Source organism: Lepidochelys olivacea (assembly GCF_965140295.1).
Source record: "Lepidochelys olivacea isolate rLepOli2 genome assembly, chromosome: 11".
Classification (NCBI taxonomy): Eukaryota; Metazoa; Chordata; order Testudines; family Cheloniidae; genus Lepidochelys; species Lepidochelys olivacea.
Window position 1 is genome coordinate 59,328,392 of NC_140421.1, and position 14,771 is coordinate 59,343,162.

General features: G+C 42.6%; 1 protein-coding gene across 4 annotated transcripts in view; it reads left to right on the forward strand.

The window, feature by feature from the left end:
- LOC311528240 (aldehyde oxidase 1-like) overlaps positions 1–14,687 on the forward strand; it is a 76,313-nt gene extending 61,626 nt beyond the window's left edge. For all 4 annotated transcript variants that reach the window (XM_084643020.1, XM_084643018.1, XM_084643017.1 and 1 more), the window contains 7 exons: positions 379–453; positions 4,892–4,944; positions 6,075–6,189; positions 6,871–6,936; positions 7,811–7,999; positions 10,026–10,193; positions 11,464–14,687. In XM_084643020.1, the coding sequence (XP_084499146.1) occupies positions 379–453; positions 4,892–4,944; positions 6,075–6,189; positions 6,871–6,936; positions 7,811–7,999; positions 10,026–10,193; positions 11,464–11,514 (717 nt within the window). In that variant the 3' untranslated portion in view covers positions 11,515–14,687. The remainder of the gene's footprint in view (positions 1–378; positions 454–4,891; positions 4,945–6,074; positions 6,190–6,870; positions 6,937–7,810; positions 8,000–10,025; positions 10,194–11,463) is intronic.
- The last annotated feature ends 84 nt before the right edge of the window (positions 14,688–14,771 follow it).

Sequence of the window (14,771 nt, forward strand, 5' to 3'; positions counted from 1 at the left end):
AAATATTAAAAATGTGTGGCCCAGAAGAACTGGAGTCAGGAACAAACTTGAGCCTCCCTTTCCCCAGGATTTGAGACTTTTCCTTCAAATTCACTGAGGAGGTGGCATGTTTGGGTGGCTATAGACAGGAAGTGTTAAGAGCCTCAAAAGAAACTGATTCACCATCCTTCTCTAAGTGGAAGACAGGTGATGGATTCCCCAGAAAAAAGGGGTCTACGGAATTAAATGAGGAGTAATGATTTCTAGAAGTAAATGGGATGTCTTCTCTGCTGATAGTACTTCCACCATGACAAAAAAATATGTTGAATATTATTAAATACTGACAAATGTCTATTTCTCTACTTTTGCATTATTTTCCCCAACTTTTCTCTTCACCAGGATGCTTGCCAGACTCTCTTGAAACGCCTGGAGCCCATCATTAGCAAGAACCCGAAAGGTACCTGGAATGATTGGGTAAGAGGCACTTTTGTATCAGGGTGAAAAATCAAATGGGTATGAATTATATTTAAAAAATGTGCATGTACATAGCAATTTTGGTGTGTGTGTGTGTGTATGTATGTATGTAAATATAAAATATTTATATAATATAATATAAAATAAAATATAATATAATATTTTTCTCTCTCCTCTTTCTATGGTGATCTCTTACCAGCAGAATAAATGCTTCCTGCACAGAGCACAGCTTGGCCAGAGCAGAGGATCTGGCCCTTATGCTTTGTTTGGGTGGGTCCCTCCCCACATATAGTGAGCTGCTAAAATACATGGTATTGGCAGTACTGGAATCTTGAACATGCAGCAAACATCACACACAGCCTCTGGCATGTAAGCTGATACTTGAATTGTGCAACCGAATGACACTAGCCAATATCTCCGGTCCTAGACACAACCCTAGGAACCTCCATCTTGCAGTGTCCAGTTATGCCCGCTGGATGCTGCAAGCTTATATGAGTTTGTCAATTTAACAAAGAAATTGATATGTACCAGGCTTGTTATCCCAAGGGGAGTCTCTGACACGCTTCAAACCAAACGCACTGCTTCAGGTAGAATAAACAAACTGATTTATTAACTATAAAGATAGATTTTAAGTGATTATAAGTCAAAACATAACAAGTCAAATTTGGTCAAATGAATAAAAGCAAAACGCATTCTAAGTTGATCTTAACACTTTCAATGCCCTTACAAACTTAGATGCTTCTCACCACAGGCTGTCTGGTTGCTCTTCAGCCAGGGTCTCCCCTTTGATCAGCGCTTCAGTCGCTGGGTGTGGTGTCTGTAGATGTAGGTGGAAGAGAGAGGCAAACATCTCTCCCTTTTATCATGTTCTTTCTTCCCTCTTGGCTTCCCCTCTCCCTTCAAAGTCAGGTGAGCATGACCTCAGCACAGTCCCAAACTGACCAGAGGAAGGGGGGTGTCTCACTCAAGAGTCCAACAGATCCTTTGTTGCTGCCTAGGCCAGTGTCCATTGTTCCTGTGAGGCTGGGCTGGGTTTGTCCCATACATGCCCTGATGAGGCGTGAACTGCCCCTCTGCTCCTGGGGAGTTTTTCTCTGGGTTTCCTTTAAGCCATGAGGATACATTTCAGCCTCATAACTATATACATGAAATTGCAACCTATAACATTATTATAGCATTACTGTAACAACAATTACTATAACATCACTATAACCACAATACTCGGTGCATCATGAGCCTTCCGAAGACACCCAACATGACAAACTTTGCATTAGATACCACACAGTCATTTTACAAGGATGAACATGAGGGTGCTGGGTGTTCCCCTGAGATACAGAGTGTCACAACAGTGTCAAAAAACTATTGATAGGAATAAAACACCAATTGGGGCTCACTTAGACCTGTAATATGCTAGAATCACATTTTGTCCTGCTAAAAAGCCTTCTTTACATAGGATGGGCCCTCTGTTATTATTTGTATTATCATAGTATCTAGGAGCCCTAGTTATAGACCTGGGCCCTACTGTGCAGATACTATACAAACACAAAACATAGAGACAGACCCTACCACAAAGAGCTCTGTCTAATTGGTCCAAACAAATCTGATGAAGTGGTTAGGTCTCAATCCTGTATGCAGCCACAGCTGGGGCAATGCCTCAATCAGGCATCAGCGGGCCCTATAAAAGGGCTGCTAGCCAGGCACTCTCTCTTCAGCCTTAGAGGGAAATGGACCTGGCTGTCTGAGAGCTGAGCAGGGTGCCTGAGTGGAGCAGGGCTGGAGAACCCCCAGGCTGCAGGCCTTGCTAAAGGCTGGGAAAGGTACTAGGGTTGTATAGGTGCAGCCTAGGGTTAGGCAAAGGCAGCAGGTCCAAACCCCCCTTGCCGATGATGGGTGGTGTACAGACTGCAGTCTGCCCCAGTGAGTGGGAGCTAGATGGTGACTGGCAGTAGCTGCTGAGGCAAGGAGGGGATAAAGGGTAGGGGTTCCCCCTGGGAGTGGAAACTGAGTGTGGGGGCACTGCCAGGGGGAAGCACCCCAAGGTAAAGGGGCACAGGGTCTGGGAGGGACATGGGAGGCCAGCAGCAGGTGAGACACTGGTCTGCAGAGGGCGCTCTGGGCTGGAAGAGCTAATTCCCAGGATGACCAACAGGAGTGCCGCACCGGTGAGTGGTCGCCCCGCTACAGGTAGTCAATTATTGTTTGTCAAGGTCCAAATTTCTTGGTCAAGGTATAATCAAAATCCAGACTCCAGAGAAAATAATGGGGGGCGGGGGGGAAAAATAAGTAAAGATTTCAGGGTCTGTTCAAAAGCATCTGGCGGTCCACCTACTTACTACCCCAGCAGTTGAGAATCAGTCCCTTGGTGCAGAGCTGTAAATGTGGCCTAAATATTAAAATCCTATTGTTTATGCAGTGCTGCATGATGATTTAAAGTCTAACAAAAATGACAATCCCTGCCTGTGATACAGCATGGCCAGAGGGCAGCAGGAGAGAGTTAGAAGGGAGCCTTATTCCCTGTAGAGGGAAGAAAGTTTGCTATAGATTAATTAGAACACCTGAAGCCAGTCACCTGGTTTAAAAAAAACCCTGCTTCAATCAGACAAGTGGAGGAGTTGAAGCAGAGTGGTTTGGTGTTGGTGCAGAGAACAGTTTGGAGAAGTGCTGCTGTGAGCTAAGAAGACCAAGACCCTAGGTAAAGGGACACCTGGTTTGTGCAGAGGGAGGGCAGGAAGCCCCACAAGCTGAAGGGCAGGAAAGGGAAGTAGCCCAGGGGAAGGAACCGTGAGTTCAGGTGGTTTACTGCTATCCCTAGGGCCCCTGGGCTGGGACCCAGAGTAGAGGGTGGGCCTGGGACCCTCCCTCGCCACTCCCCTCCTCTAGGACACTAGTGGGGCAGTTAATACCCAGTTCAGGGGCAAGAAATAGTGCCCTGAACCCCCAAGAAGAGAGAGCGTGAGACCCATCATAGTAGTGCCAGCAATTTGCCACACTGCCCTTGAGGTGCTTACAGTCCCAACACACAGATGTTCCCTCTTAAAGGATTACCATGATTACTCTGCAAAATGTTTTAAAGTTTGCCAACTATTCTTATTAATAGAGAATAACAGTGGAACACCTGTGGCAATGCTCTAAGTATAACTGACACCTACATATGTGAGGAGTAAATCAGTTTGTCCTGACTAATGCTATTCTAGTGATTGTCAAATTAATTTAATTTAGATTATCAGGAATGACTGACATCAAAAGATAATGCTGACCCATGCAGAGAAGAAGCTGCTTTACCTCTTGTAAAGTTGATTAGTTTCAAAAACATATTTGACATGTAAATTAAGCAAATCTGATATGAGAATTGCTGAGAGGGAGTAAATCTAGAAGCTCACCCTCACTGCTGGAATCACTTGCATAACTGCACTTCAGAGCATTTTTATTTTTTTCTGAAAAGTGGTGGTTGGTTTTTTTGTTAACTGGCAACTTGGGTTTTTGTTTGTTTTTTTTTCCCTCTGTGTCTTATCAACCAGATCTGCTCAGTTTACAAATAAACACTTTTCTTACTATCAGCACTGCAAACTCAACCTGTAATGTGAAAGTCAAGCTGGATCCTTTCTGGCTGCCATGTGGCCAACAGTAAAGATTCTGCAAGCAGAGCTGTGAGAACAAGTCTGATGCTTATGTGTGAACCAAATCAAATCCAGTTCACTCTTCCAAAGCTGTGTTGGCTCTGCAGCATTAAAACCCCAGTTCAGCAGAGCATTTAAGCATGTGTATAAATCTAGCCCTATTCAGAAAACCCTATAAGCACATGCTTAAATTTAAACAGACTTAAGCCCCATTGAAGTCAATAGGATTCAACCATGTGCCTAAAGTTAAGCAGATGTTTAAGTGCTTGGCTGACTCAGGATGAACTGTTGAATGAGGGCCTAACTGCTATGTCAAAGATATTTTTAGTCAGTAATATCAGGAATTATGGCTGAATTAAAAACAAGGAGAAGCTCTGTTTGGCAAAGTGCCATTTTTACTTATTCACCTTTCATAGTTGATCCACATATTAAAGCTCAAACTTGATTCAAGTATCTGGGAGCTGCACATGTCTGACTCCCCTTAATGTTGACTGAACTTCTGTGAGCTCCCCAGGAGGAAAGTGTTCCTGGACATGTGAGCAGGATTTTACAGCTGCTGTATTTACATGTATGTTTGCCTGCTGGGGCTTGAGTTAGAACTAGAATCATGGTTTGCAGTTTTCAGAGAACTTACTCAGCATTTGCCTAGTCTCCCAGAGCAAAAAAAAAAAATGGAGCTGGTGGCAGAGAGAATCCTCAGATATTACCAAAGCGCTCTTCAGTTCTGTAGCATTTTCTTGCAGTTTGATTTTTAAATAAATAGGTGTATGTTTAACTCCTTCCCAGGTGATAAGTTTGCCAATAATTGTTGTACTCTACAGGTTAAAGAAGCATTTGAACAGAGCATTAATCTTTCAGCTACAGGGTACTTCAGGTAACAGATATTTTTGGTCCCTTTGGTCCCTTTACTTAAGTTTAAGTAAAGCTGAGGCACACCTCAGCAATATGATGAAAGTGTGAATTTAATAAGTAACTCATGAAGATAGTTAATAGCTCAAAGTGGGCCTGGATAGACTGGACTTGACAGGCATTTTTGATTTTTTTTTTAGCTCATATTCTCATGTAATCAACAGATCTGCTTCTTAGAGGAATGCTATAATTTGGGCAGCTGCACATCATGCCCATGAAATGAGGTGTCCAGCTACTGCTGCAAGGAGCAGTAGGTGCCCCAGAGGAAGTGTAGCACTCCTTCTCTAATACTCACTCATTTACCCAACCACCGTACTCACATCATGGATCTCACAACCTGCTGAGCTCAGTTGAGGATGTGAGCCAGATGTATGTATTGTGTGCACCTCCCTACCAGTGCAGGATTACTCCCTATTGTACCTTTCCTATTGCTGGGTTGGTTTCTTTGGGTATAGTTTTAAGTGTGCCAAACAAGAAGGCTTCCACCACTTACCTTGAGAAACTATCCCACACTCTCGTAGATCTCATGGTGAAGGTTTCTCTGATGTTCAACTAATCTCTTCCCTTTGCTAATTCAATTCCATTCCATTTCACCTGGGTCTAAGCAGGCAATAACTTCCTAAATAATTCTTCTCCCTTCTTAGGCTAACACTTCTATTTTGAAGACCATCATCTTGCTCCTTGCTTAGCTAAGATCTGCATTTTTAGCTCTTTACATCTTTCCTTGTAAATTAATCTTTCCTATGCTCTGACCATTTTATTTCTCTTTTCTACTTCACTCATTTGTCATAGGCTATGTAATTGTTACTGTAAACTTGTCTTTTATACATGATTTACATTACAATCTCTGTCAGAAATCTGCTGGGATTTGGTTGCTTATCAGAATTTTTAGATTGGAGCAGTTTATCATATTTTTGGCCAGAATTTAATTGACTTTAATGGAGCTAAACCAGCAGGGTATCTGTCCCAGTATTTTGGGTTTAATTTCACATAGTTTTGAACTCTTATTTGCTCTGTCACTTTATTGTTGTAACACAAAGATTAATAAAATCGACTAAAAGCCATGCTTCCCATGGACTGTGTTGTTTCCCCCAGAGGCTATGAGGCTAACATGGATTGGGAGAAAGGGGAAGGCCATCCATTTAAGTATTTTATTTTCGGAGCTGCTTGTTCGGAGGTTGAAATTGACTGTCTTACAGGCGATCACAAGGTAACTAGTGAATGTCACTAAAGCTCATAAATAGTACAGTGAGGTTCCACCAGAACTTCCCATTTTGCCTGATGTCCTAACAATCATATAACTTGTGCATTGGTAAATCACCTGGCTTTGTACTAACGTACATGTACCAATTGATGTAAATAACTAGCAATTACAGTTAGAGCAGAATGTATTTAGTTACTTGTGCACTTTTTTCAATCTTATTTTTGCTAGATTTGTGAAAATATTATAATAGACAGTGTTGCAGGCAGTATTTGCCTTTTCTCTTGGTGCCTGCAGTCTGCCAAATTGTTTTGTAGCTCTGTATTAAATTTCTAATCTCCTGACCAGCCAGTTGCCCCACCTGGCCTAGTCTCCTGACATTTTAAGGGCCCACTCCAGCAACACGTCCCACCGGACATAGTGTGTATTCCTGTGAGAAGTCCCACTGGAAGCATTAAATACAGTGAGTTAAAGCCTGCAGTCCTTGTACTGGCTAAACTCCTACTAAGGTTAATGAGTGTTATTACTGTGCAGCCCTTCCTCCAGTAAAAGGTCAGTTTTGTATGTTCTGAAAGAGATTCTATACAAACATGTCTTGTCCCACTGGATTAAGCCTCTGACCTGTAGCACTTCCTCATCCATCCACCTGTATATCTGTCCCCACAATGTATGTTTGTGTTTTGTTGGTAGAACATCCGAACAAACATTGTTATGGATACTGGATGCAGCATAAATCCAGCTGTGGATATAGGACAGGTATGTGCCAAGAATTTCTTCTTCTTTTCACGTTGTGCTAGTTGCTGTTGTGTTTGTGTTAACGAGTGTCCATTCATTCATCTACCATTAACCTCTTATCAGCCCATGTTATAGATGATGATAAATCCTGATTCCAATGGAGTCAATAGCAAAACTCCCATTGACTTCAGTGGGTCCAGGATTTTACCTAGTGTCCCCTTGCGGTACTGCCCACCTGCACCACTGTGCTCATCACCGGTATAGTTTCACACAGCTGGGCTAGACCCAAGTCTCCAAGCTCTCCTCCACTTTATGACCAGGCCCCCTTCCTCATAGCATGTGAATGCTTCTCCCCACTGTACCCCCTGATCCATTGCTTCAGCCCCTCTGATTGGCATTTCTTCGTGTGGCAGTGTCCACACTATGAGCTCAGAGTGTGAATCCCAGCTTGTGTACACACCTTCACACTAGCTCAATGACAGCACAAGTGTATATAGTAGCGTAGCTGTGGTCACACAGGTAGCAGCAGCACCTCTTAGCCGTGCCAAGTAGAAACCTGCCTGAACCCGCCCTGTGGGTACATACTCAGTGTCGCCACTGCTGCTACCTGTGCTATACTCCTGTTTATACTTGTGCTAGCGCGCCTCGAGATTGTGTGCATGTGTGTACACACAATCTACGAATCACACCCCTATCTTCTCATGTAGATGTAGACTGGACTTAGGCAGTGCAGGTGGAGAGAGCTTTCTGCTTCCCAGCAGCTCCAAAGGAAAGCCCTGAAACCCAACAGTCTAATAGGAAGGAGAATGCTGTCCAGAGAGTGTAATTATTGTCAATGTTATATACATTTTACAGCATAAGAAAAGATAAAGTGCTTATAATTTCTCACTCTCAGATTGAAGGTGCCTTTGTTCAAGGCATTGGACTTTATACAATGGAGGAGTTAAAATACTCCCCAGAAGGCGTCTTGTACACTCGGGGCCCGGATCAGTATAAAATCCCTGCAATCTGTGACATCCCAGAACAGTTCAGTGTTTCCTTGCTGTCATCCTCACAAAATCCTTATGCCATCTACTCATCCAAGGTAAGCAAGTGAAACCTGGGGCTTGATTTCTCTATCACCTATGCTAGAGTAAATCAGGAGTAATTCCATTGAGGTCAAAGAAGGTATGCGGGTATAAAACCCCTGTAAGTGAAAGGAGACTCAGGTTTCTGTGTTACATTTTAAACAGATCTCCACATCATTGCAGCTTCTACCGTATTTGTAAATAACACAATCTGGGATATTTTTACTCTTCCATCCTGGCTGCCTATTGATGATTTTTAGAGTTTAACAAGCGGACTAGGAACTTCTAGTATAAATATCCTCACAGATTCAAGCTAAATTTAAAGCCATGACTTTAGAGTGTAGTAACAGTCTGAAACATAAGAGAAAGTGACTAAAATTAGACACAATATTACTAGTTAGTTCAGTTAGTCAGTATAGGCTCCTTAGCTACCTTTTTTTGCTAGCAATAAATACACTGACTTACACCAGCTGAGGATCAGTTTACACCAGCTAGGGGCCTAGCCCTTGAATATACACAAGCAATAACACTAAGCAAGATGTAGGGGATACTGCCCAATTCAAGTGTATTGAGCATCATGTCTTCAGTTGCCTAGGCCATTAGGGATGTAATGTAGTCAATCAAATAAAAGCTTCAGAATAAAAAAGACATTTAAAGCAGAAGGATATTGTAGAACAATAGTTCCTTCTAAAAATTATTTTCAAATAGTCCCAATGAAATATTTTGAAAAATGATCATTTGAAAGAAAATTCCAGATCAAAATGAAATTACCCAGGGTGGAGTTGATCTAAAGAGCGGCTTTTAGCACCAGGCTTCAAAGTGAGCGTACAAAATCTGTTTATCCCACTTCATGCATACAACTCGTAGAGCTAATTTTAAAACTATCATTCGTGAATAAAACATGCTTACTTTTCAGGGAAAGGTATCACAAGCATTTTTCAATCCTGAAGTCGGGTTGTCCATTTCTTATAGAGGTGGGCTAAAGCTGCAAAATGCCGATCCAGACCAGTGTTTTAGGAGTGTTTTGGAGCTTGAGTTTTAGAAAGGCTGGTTAGAGATACAATAATGGCCAGCTGAGAAATCCAGATCTCAGTCCTGATGAAGATGCCCAAACTCCCAGCATTTAGGAGCATCTAGATCCAGGGACTGGATTTGACCTGTGATAGAAATAAGGCCAACTGTGAAACTTGCATCTGGATCAGATTGAGGAGGGCATTCAGCACTGTTCACATGTGGGGTTTGGTCTCAGCTCTAGTTTGTTAATAGGATATGAATCCCTGGAGATTATTCATTTCAGTTTTATCTGCCAACATTTTTTTACCAAATTGATTTTCTTTTCAGTTTGAAATCCTGCACAGGTGAGAAATCAAGTGTCCTAAAATTTATAGCTGGCATTTGAAACCCACCCTTGCAGATATCTGCAGTCAGCCAGCAGCTGAAAACCTGCATTGTAAACCCAGTTCTGGGGAATCTGGGCTTATGGACTCAGGTTTTCCAAGCCGCACACTTGCGCATCCACACTGCATTGTAAACCTGGGTTTACAGTTGCTGGACCCGGGTCTCACAGCCACGCCAACATGTCCATACAGCACTATGCAGGCATTCTGACTTGGATCTGCAGCTTCAGCTCTGTCCTACTGCAAAATAAAAGGGCTTGGATCTGAGTCTCAGTGGGACTCGGACTCTGACACCCCCCACCACCACCACCACCACACACACACCACCATTAGGGTCCTAGGGCCTGGGTCCTGAATACTTGCTAACCTGAATCCTACAGATTTGTGGGTGGGTGGTTGGGGGAGTTGGGCTCAAACCCAAGTCTGAGCCCAGGTTTCCAGTGCACTGTAGACGTACACAGTATGCTCTGATCCTGCTTCCATTGAATCAGTGGAAAACTTTCATTCTCCCCCATGGTAGAGGATCAGGCCCTATGTAAATCAGTAGTTTGTAAAAGGTTTTCACCATCTCAAATATTAATAAGACACTTCCTCTTTTAATTAGTTCATAAAGTAAATGTATGTGTCTGCCTTTGTTCCCTGTCAGGGGATGGGCGAGGCAGGGCTGTTCCTGGGATGTTCTGTGTTCTTTGCTATCTGGGATGCAGTGGCCGCTGTACGGAAGGAAAGAGGATTAACCAGGACCTTCACACTGAACAGCCCCCTGACTCCTGAGCGGATTCGAATGGCCTGTGCCGATCAGTTTACTGAGATGGTAATGAGGCTTTTCTTTTGGAACACGCCTTTGTAGCTGCAGCCTGTTTCTTTTAGTATTGAAGGCCCATATTTTTGTAGTTTTAAACAGTGTTTACACCTGGATATGGTGTATACACAGCAGAACTCCTCAGTTCAGACTTTTTAATGATTCTTGAATTAAAATGTCTATCAACAGACCCAGCCCATGCCAGCCATTCCAGTCTATGGCATTCAGGGTTTGCCTTTTTAATAATTCAAGTTTCTCTTTTTCTCAGTTCCTCCTGCCCACACCCTCCCACCTGCAGTACGCGCTCATCTCTGCCTGCTCCTCTGTCCTTGCTGCTTGCTTTTTGTTTCCTCACACTCACACCTCTGTCTGGTTTTTGAGTCCCTCCATTCCTGGAACAGCCTCTCTTTTCCTCTGCACCAAGAGCCTACTCCAGTGCTCTTTGGAGTCAGTGGAAAGACTCCCATTGATTCACTTCAATGGGTGTTGACTTAGTCCCCAAGTGACCTCACTCTCTCTTCAAATGCTCACCCTTTCCAGTTGGTTTCCATCACTTACTTACACTATGGCACTAGCAACTCATGCTCTCCTGCCCCAATATGAAATATAAAATAAAGAAAATCAATCTACTCGGAGCTAACAAAGATCCAAAGGAAAGACCAATCACATGATTCCATTGTCATTGCAACTCTCCTTCCTCCTGTTTTCCCCCCCCATTGTCTGCTATCATTATACCCACCCCCACCATTGTCTAATTTAAATCATAAGCTCTTTGAGGCAGAATCCTTGACATCTACATTACTGTGAAATGCCATGCACATCTGTGCTACTATTGGAAATACTAGTGGGCCAGATTTTCTCCATGTGGAAGATGGAGACTGAGTTCCCACTCAGCGTTCTTGCCTAGTATTTCCCTAAGCAGTGGCAGGGCACCAGAATTGCAGGGCAGATCAGCCCCCAGATTTGTCAGTCTACTAATGTCCATGAACATCTCAGGAGCTTTGCCATAGGTGAGGGCCAATTGACACAGACCCTATTCTTCCATGCTGCTTTGGGACCTACCAGCACCACTTGTATGGGTTTGCCTGCCTTCTGTAGAATGCCCTACCCAGTAGACCTTGTTTGATCCATAATTAATGGAAGCTGTAGAAGATCTAGTAGGGGCCACCTGTGAGAGGCACTGAAATATGCAGAGTAGTTTTTATGAATAGCTGTAGTGACTTCTTTCTAAGTGAATACCATTAACAGAATCACTTCTTTCCCCTCTTATTCATTCTCCTAGAGTGCGAAAGATGAACCGGAGTCCTTCGTTCCTTGGGCCATCTCCATATGAATGGCAAACAGAACCGTGCACAAAGCCTGAATGAACTCAGTGGTACTGATTTGTTTGAGGGTGGGGACTCATTTAATCAACAAACATATTTTAATTCAAAATCTACCCTCCGGCAACTGAATAATGAGCATTACTGCTTCAGCCCATTCTCACACCTGAATTTTCAGCATATATTTAGTTGCACTACTACATTTTACTTCTAGAAACCTCTAAATAGATTGAAAGAGGTTTATGCAATAAGATCCAGCTACCTAAACATTTTCTCTGATCATCTTAAATTGCCACTAGGGAGGAATTAACGATCACGTTAACAATGGTGCAAAATCCAGACTTTTTTTTTCCCTTAGGATTTTTCAGAACAATGGAATTCAAATTTATCTCTAAATAACATAGCTAGGCTCACTGAGGTAATGAGATGCAAGAGCCTGTGCTGTGTTGAGCTAAGAGTGCATTGGGGATGGGATGCTAGGGTTGAGTGAACCAAAAATAAGTGCACTAATATTCCTGAGAGATCCGTTTGCATCCCAATATTCAGCTTCGGGTCAGCGTCTTAAAGACATTTAAGCTTTACAAAAGTGCCTATGTAGATTAGATGCCTAAATCATATTAAAATCAATGGGAGTTAGGCACCTCACCTGCTTAGAGTTTGAAAATCCCACTAGGCACCGATCTGCATCTTTAGGCACCTACAGATGTTTAAAAAGCTGGCCCTTGCTGACTTCTTATGGTTCTATAAATGCCGTATATTAATAGTTTATGTAAAACAAATATTTTTCTTATGATCATTCTTGTGCCCATGAAAATTAAAATAAGCGGCAGATGGGGCTCCCATAAGAGGCCAGATAAAATGGCATATCACTGTTCACTCCCATTCTGTCATTATTTGATACTTTGAGGCCTGATCCTTTAGTCACAAGTCATCCTTAGTCCTGTAAGTAGCCCCGTTGTTAGTAATAACTGTGCACAGAAACATAAATTGAACCTAAAGAGTGCAAGTAGCTTTCCCATTTTAAAGCATGTCTTGACAAATTGCACTAAGCCAGATATTTGGAGGAGTACCCATCACTGATCCAGAGACCCCCAACTAAAATGTAGCTGTGGGAGAAGGGAGCTATAATGATGTGTCAAGGTAGTTTCAGTAAAACACTTTAACAATCCAATACAGTATTTGATTTCTGAGAGGCTTCAAATAAGATGCTAATTTAGGCTTCAATTCTGCAATAAGATCGCCATGCATGGATCCCATGGCAGGATCAGACCTAAGTGGTCACAATAATTACCTTTTGATCACAAACTTGATGCAGCAATGTGTGATTTCATACACAAAAGCTGCTCTGTGTTGGTGCTAACACCTGTGTGCTAAAAACAACTGGGAGGAGACAAGCATCTAATTCTTCTTTGTGATACCGATGCAACTCCACTGATGTTGCATTGGTATAACTGAAGCCATTAGGGTGATTGTAAAAGAGAAGAATTTGGCCCAAGAAATCTTAATGGTGACTTTGCTACGGTTTCCCTTGGAGACCCTTTTATTTTATCATGATTTGATCCAAAGCCCATTGAACCTATGGAACAACTTCCATTGACTTCACTGGGCTTTGGATTGTCTCTGGAAAGTAGTTCAGAACAATGCCATTGTGCACAACAGCTCAGGATGATATTGGAACAATCAGAATGCAGGTGAGGATAGCTCTTTAATTGCTGATACTCTTTTAATCTCAGCAGGGAAGATGGATATAAAGTAAGATTAGAAGATGTTTCACAAAGATTATCAATTTTCTGGGTGTGGTGATTAGAACTGCACCCAGAGAAGCACTAGTTTGACGAGATTGGAAAGAAAAAAGCTCTACTGTGCTTTCATGTATTAGCTGCTAAACAAGGTATATTCTATGGGCTAACATATATTCTTACATTCTCAGGCAAGACCAGCAAATAACACTGATTACTGAAGTTAATAAATATACTATGGGAGGACATGACCACAAAATCCCTGCCAGATTTTGGCACCCATCCCCAAGGTTGAAGAGATCTAGAATTTTGGCTTTGCACTTTCTAGGGCCTTGAAGTTGAGATGCAGATTCTGAACATTCCAAGGTTTGGGGCTTCAGTTTGGGATCTATCTCTAATATACAATATTTACTGTATTGTGCAGGTGAGTCATTAGTTGCCAGATGTCCTGGTTTCATCTGGATAATCATGGTTGATTCTTTTGGGAGAATGGAAGGAGGGAGTAATTTAAATGTTTGCTTGGCAGCTTCCATATGCTGTACTCCAATAATTCTTTACCATGTGGTACTAATAACCAAAGACTGCACCTCCAGTCTCTCAGTGAGTTTTCTTTACTATGTCCTACACCTTGCTAAAGAGCAGATTGCCCCTGAGCCATCTACTTTGCTCAGGTTTTTGTTTCACACACCCATGCTGATTATTGCACCATCATTTCTTCTCCAGTTGCCACCCAAAGTATTTCCTCCTCCTTTTGTCAGATATCATGCCTGTGACTGAAGTCAGGCTCATAGCTTAATAATTTTAGCACTTGCAGTTAGACTAGGATTTTTGAATTCTGTTTTTATATGAAGTTTCTATATCCTGTATGAGAGCATCACTGCTTCCTTTGCTGCCCTTTATTGATATTCACTTGGCTTTTATATATCCTGTGAAACTTCAGTAAAACAGATTAATCATAAATGCAATGCCATCTTCTTTCTGCTACAAAAGATTCTAGTCTTGGCTCATTCTGTGGGCTCTGACACCAGGCTGCAGGCCCCCATCAGCAGAAGGGAGTTCACAGTAGCAGATGCTACTCACTGTAGCAGGAGCCCGAAGCCAGCTGGCAAATCCCAGAACGCCAGGTAGGGATGTGGCCAGAGCACCTGTGAGAAGCACTGAACAGTTCATCTTCTGAGCAGCCTCAATCAGCAGAGTTCCTGCAAAGAGCCCAGGCAGAGTTTAAATCTGCACGCGTGCGCACACCTGCCCCCCCGGCAGAACCCTTCACAGAGGGCAGTGCTGACACTGGTACGGATGTCCCTGCAAATGCAGGAATGTGCTGTTTGATTTCCTGGGCTGAATCATGTCCTAGAACTGCATTATCCTTCCTCCAGGGCTGGATCACCTTGTCTGATTTTTAGTACTTGGTAAACATTATTAATAAAGGTTCCATCCAGCTTCAATACAGATGTACATTTTTTTTTTTGGTTGTCTGAGGGTCAAAGTCTGCACATGCTACTATAACATGTTTTTCTTTTGACTGAAAC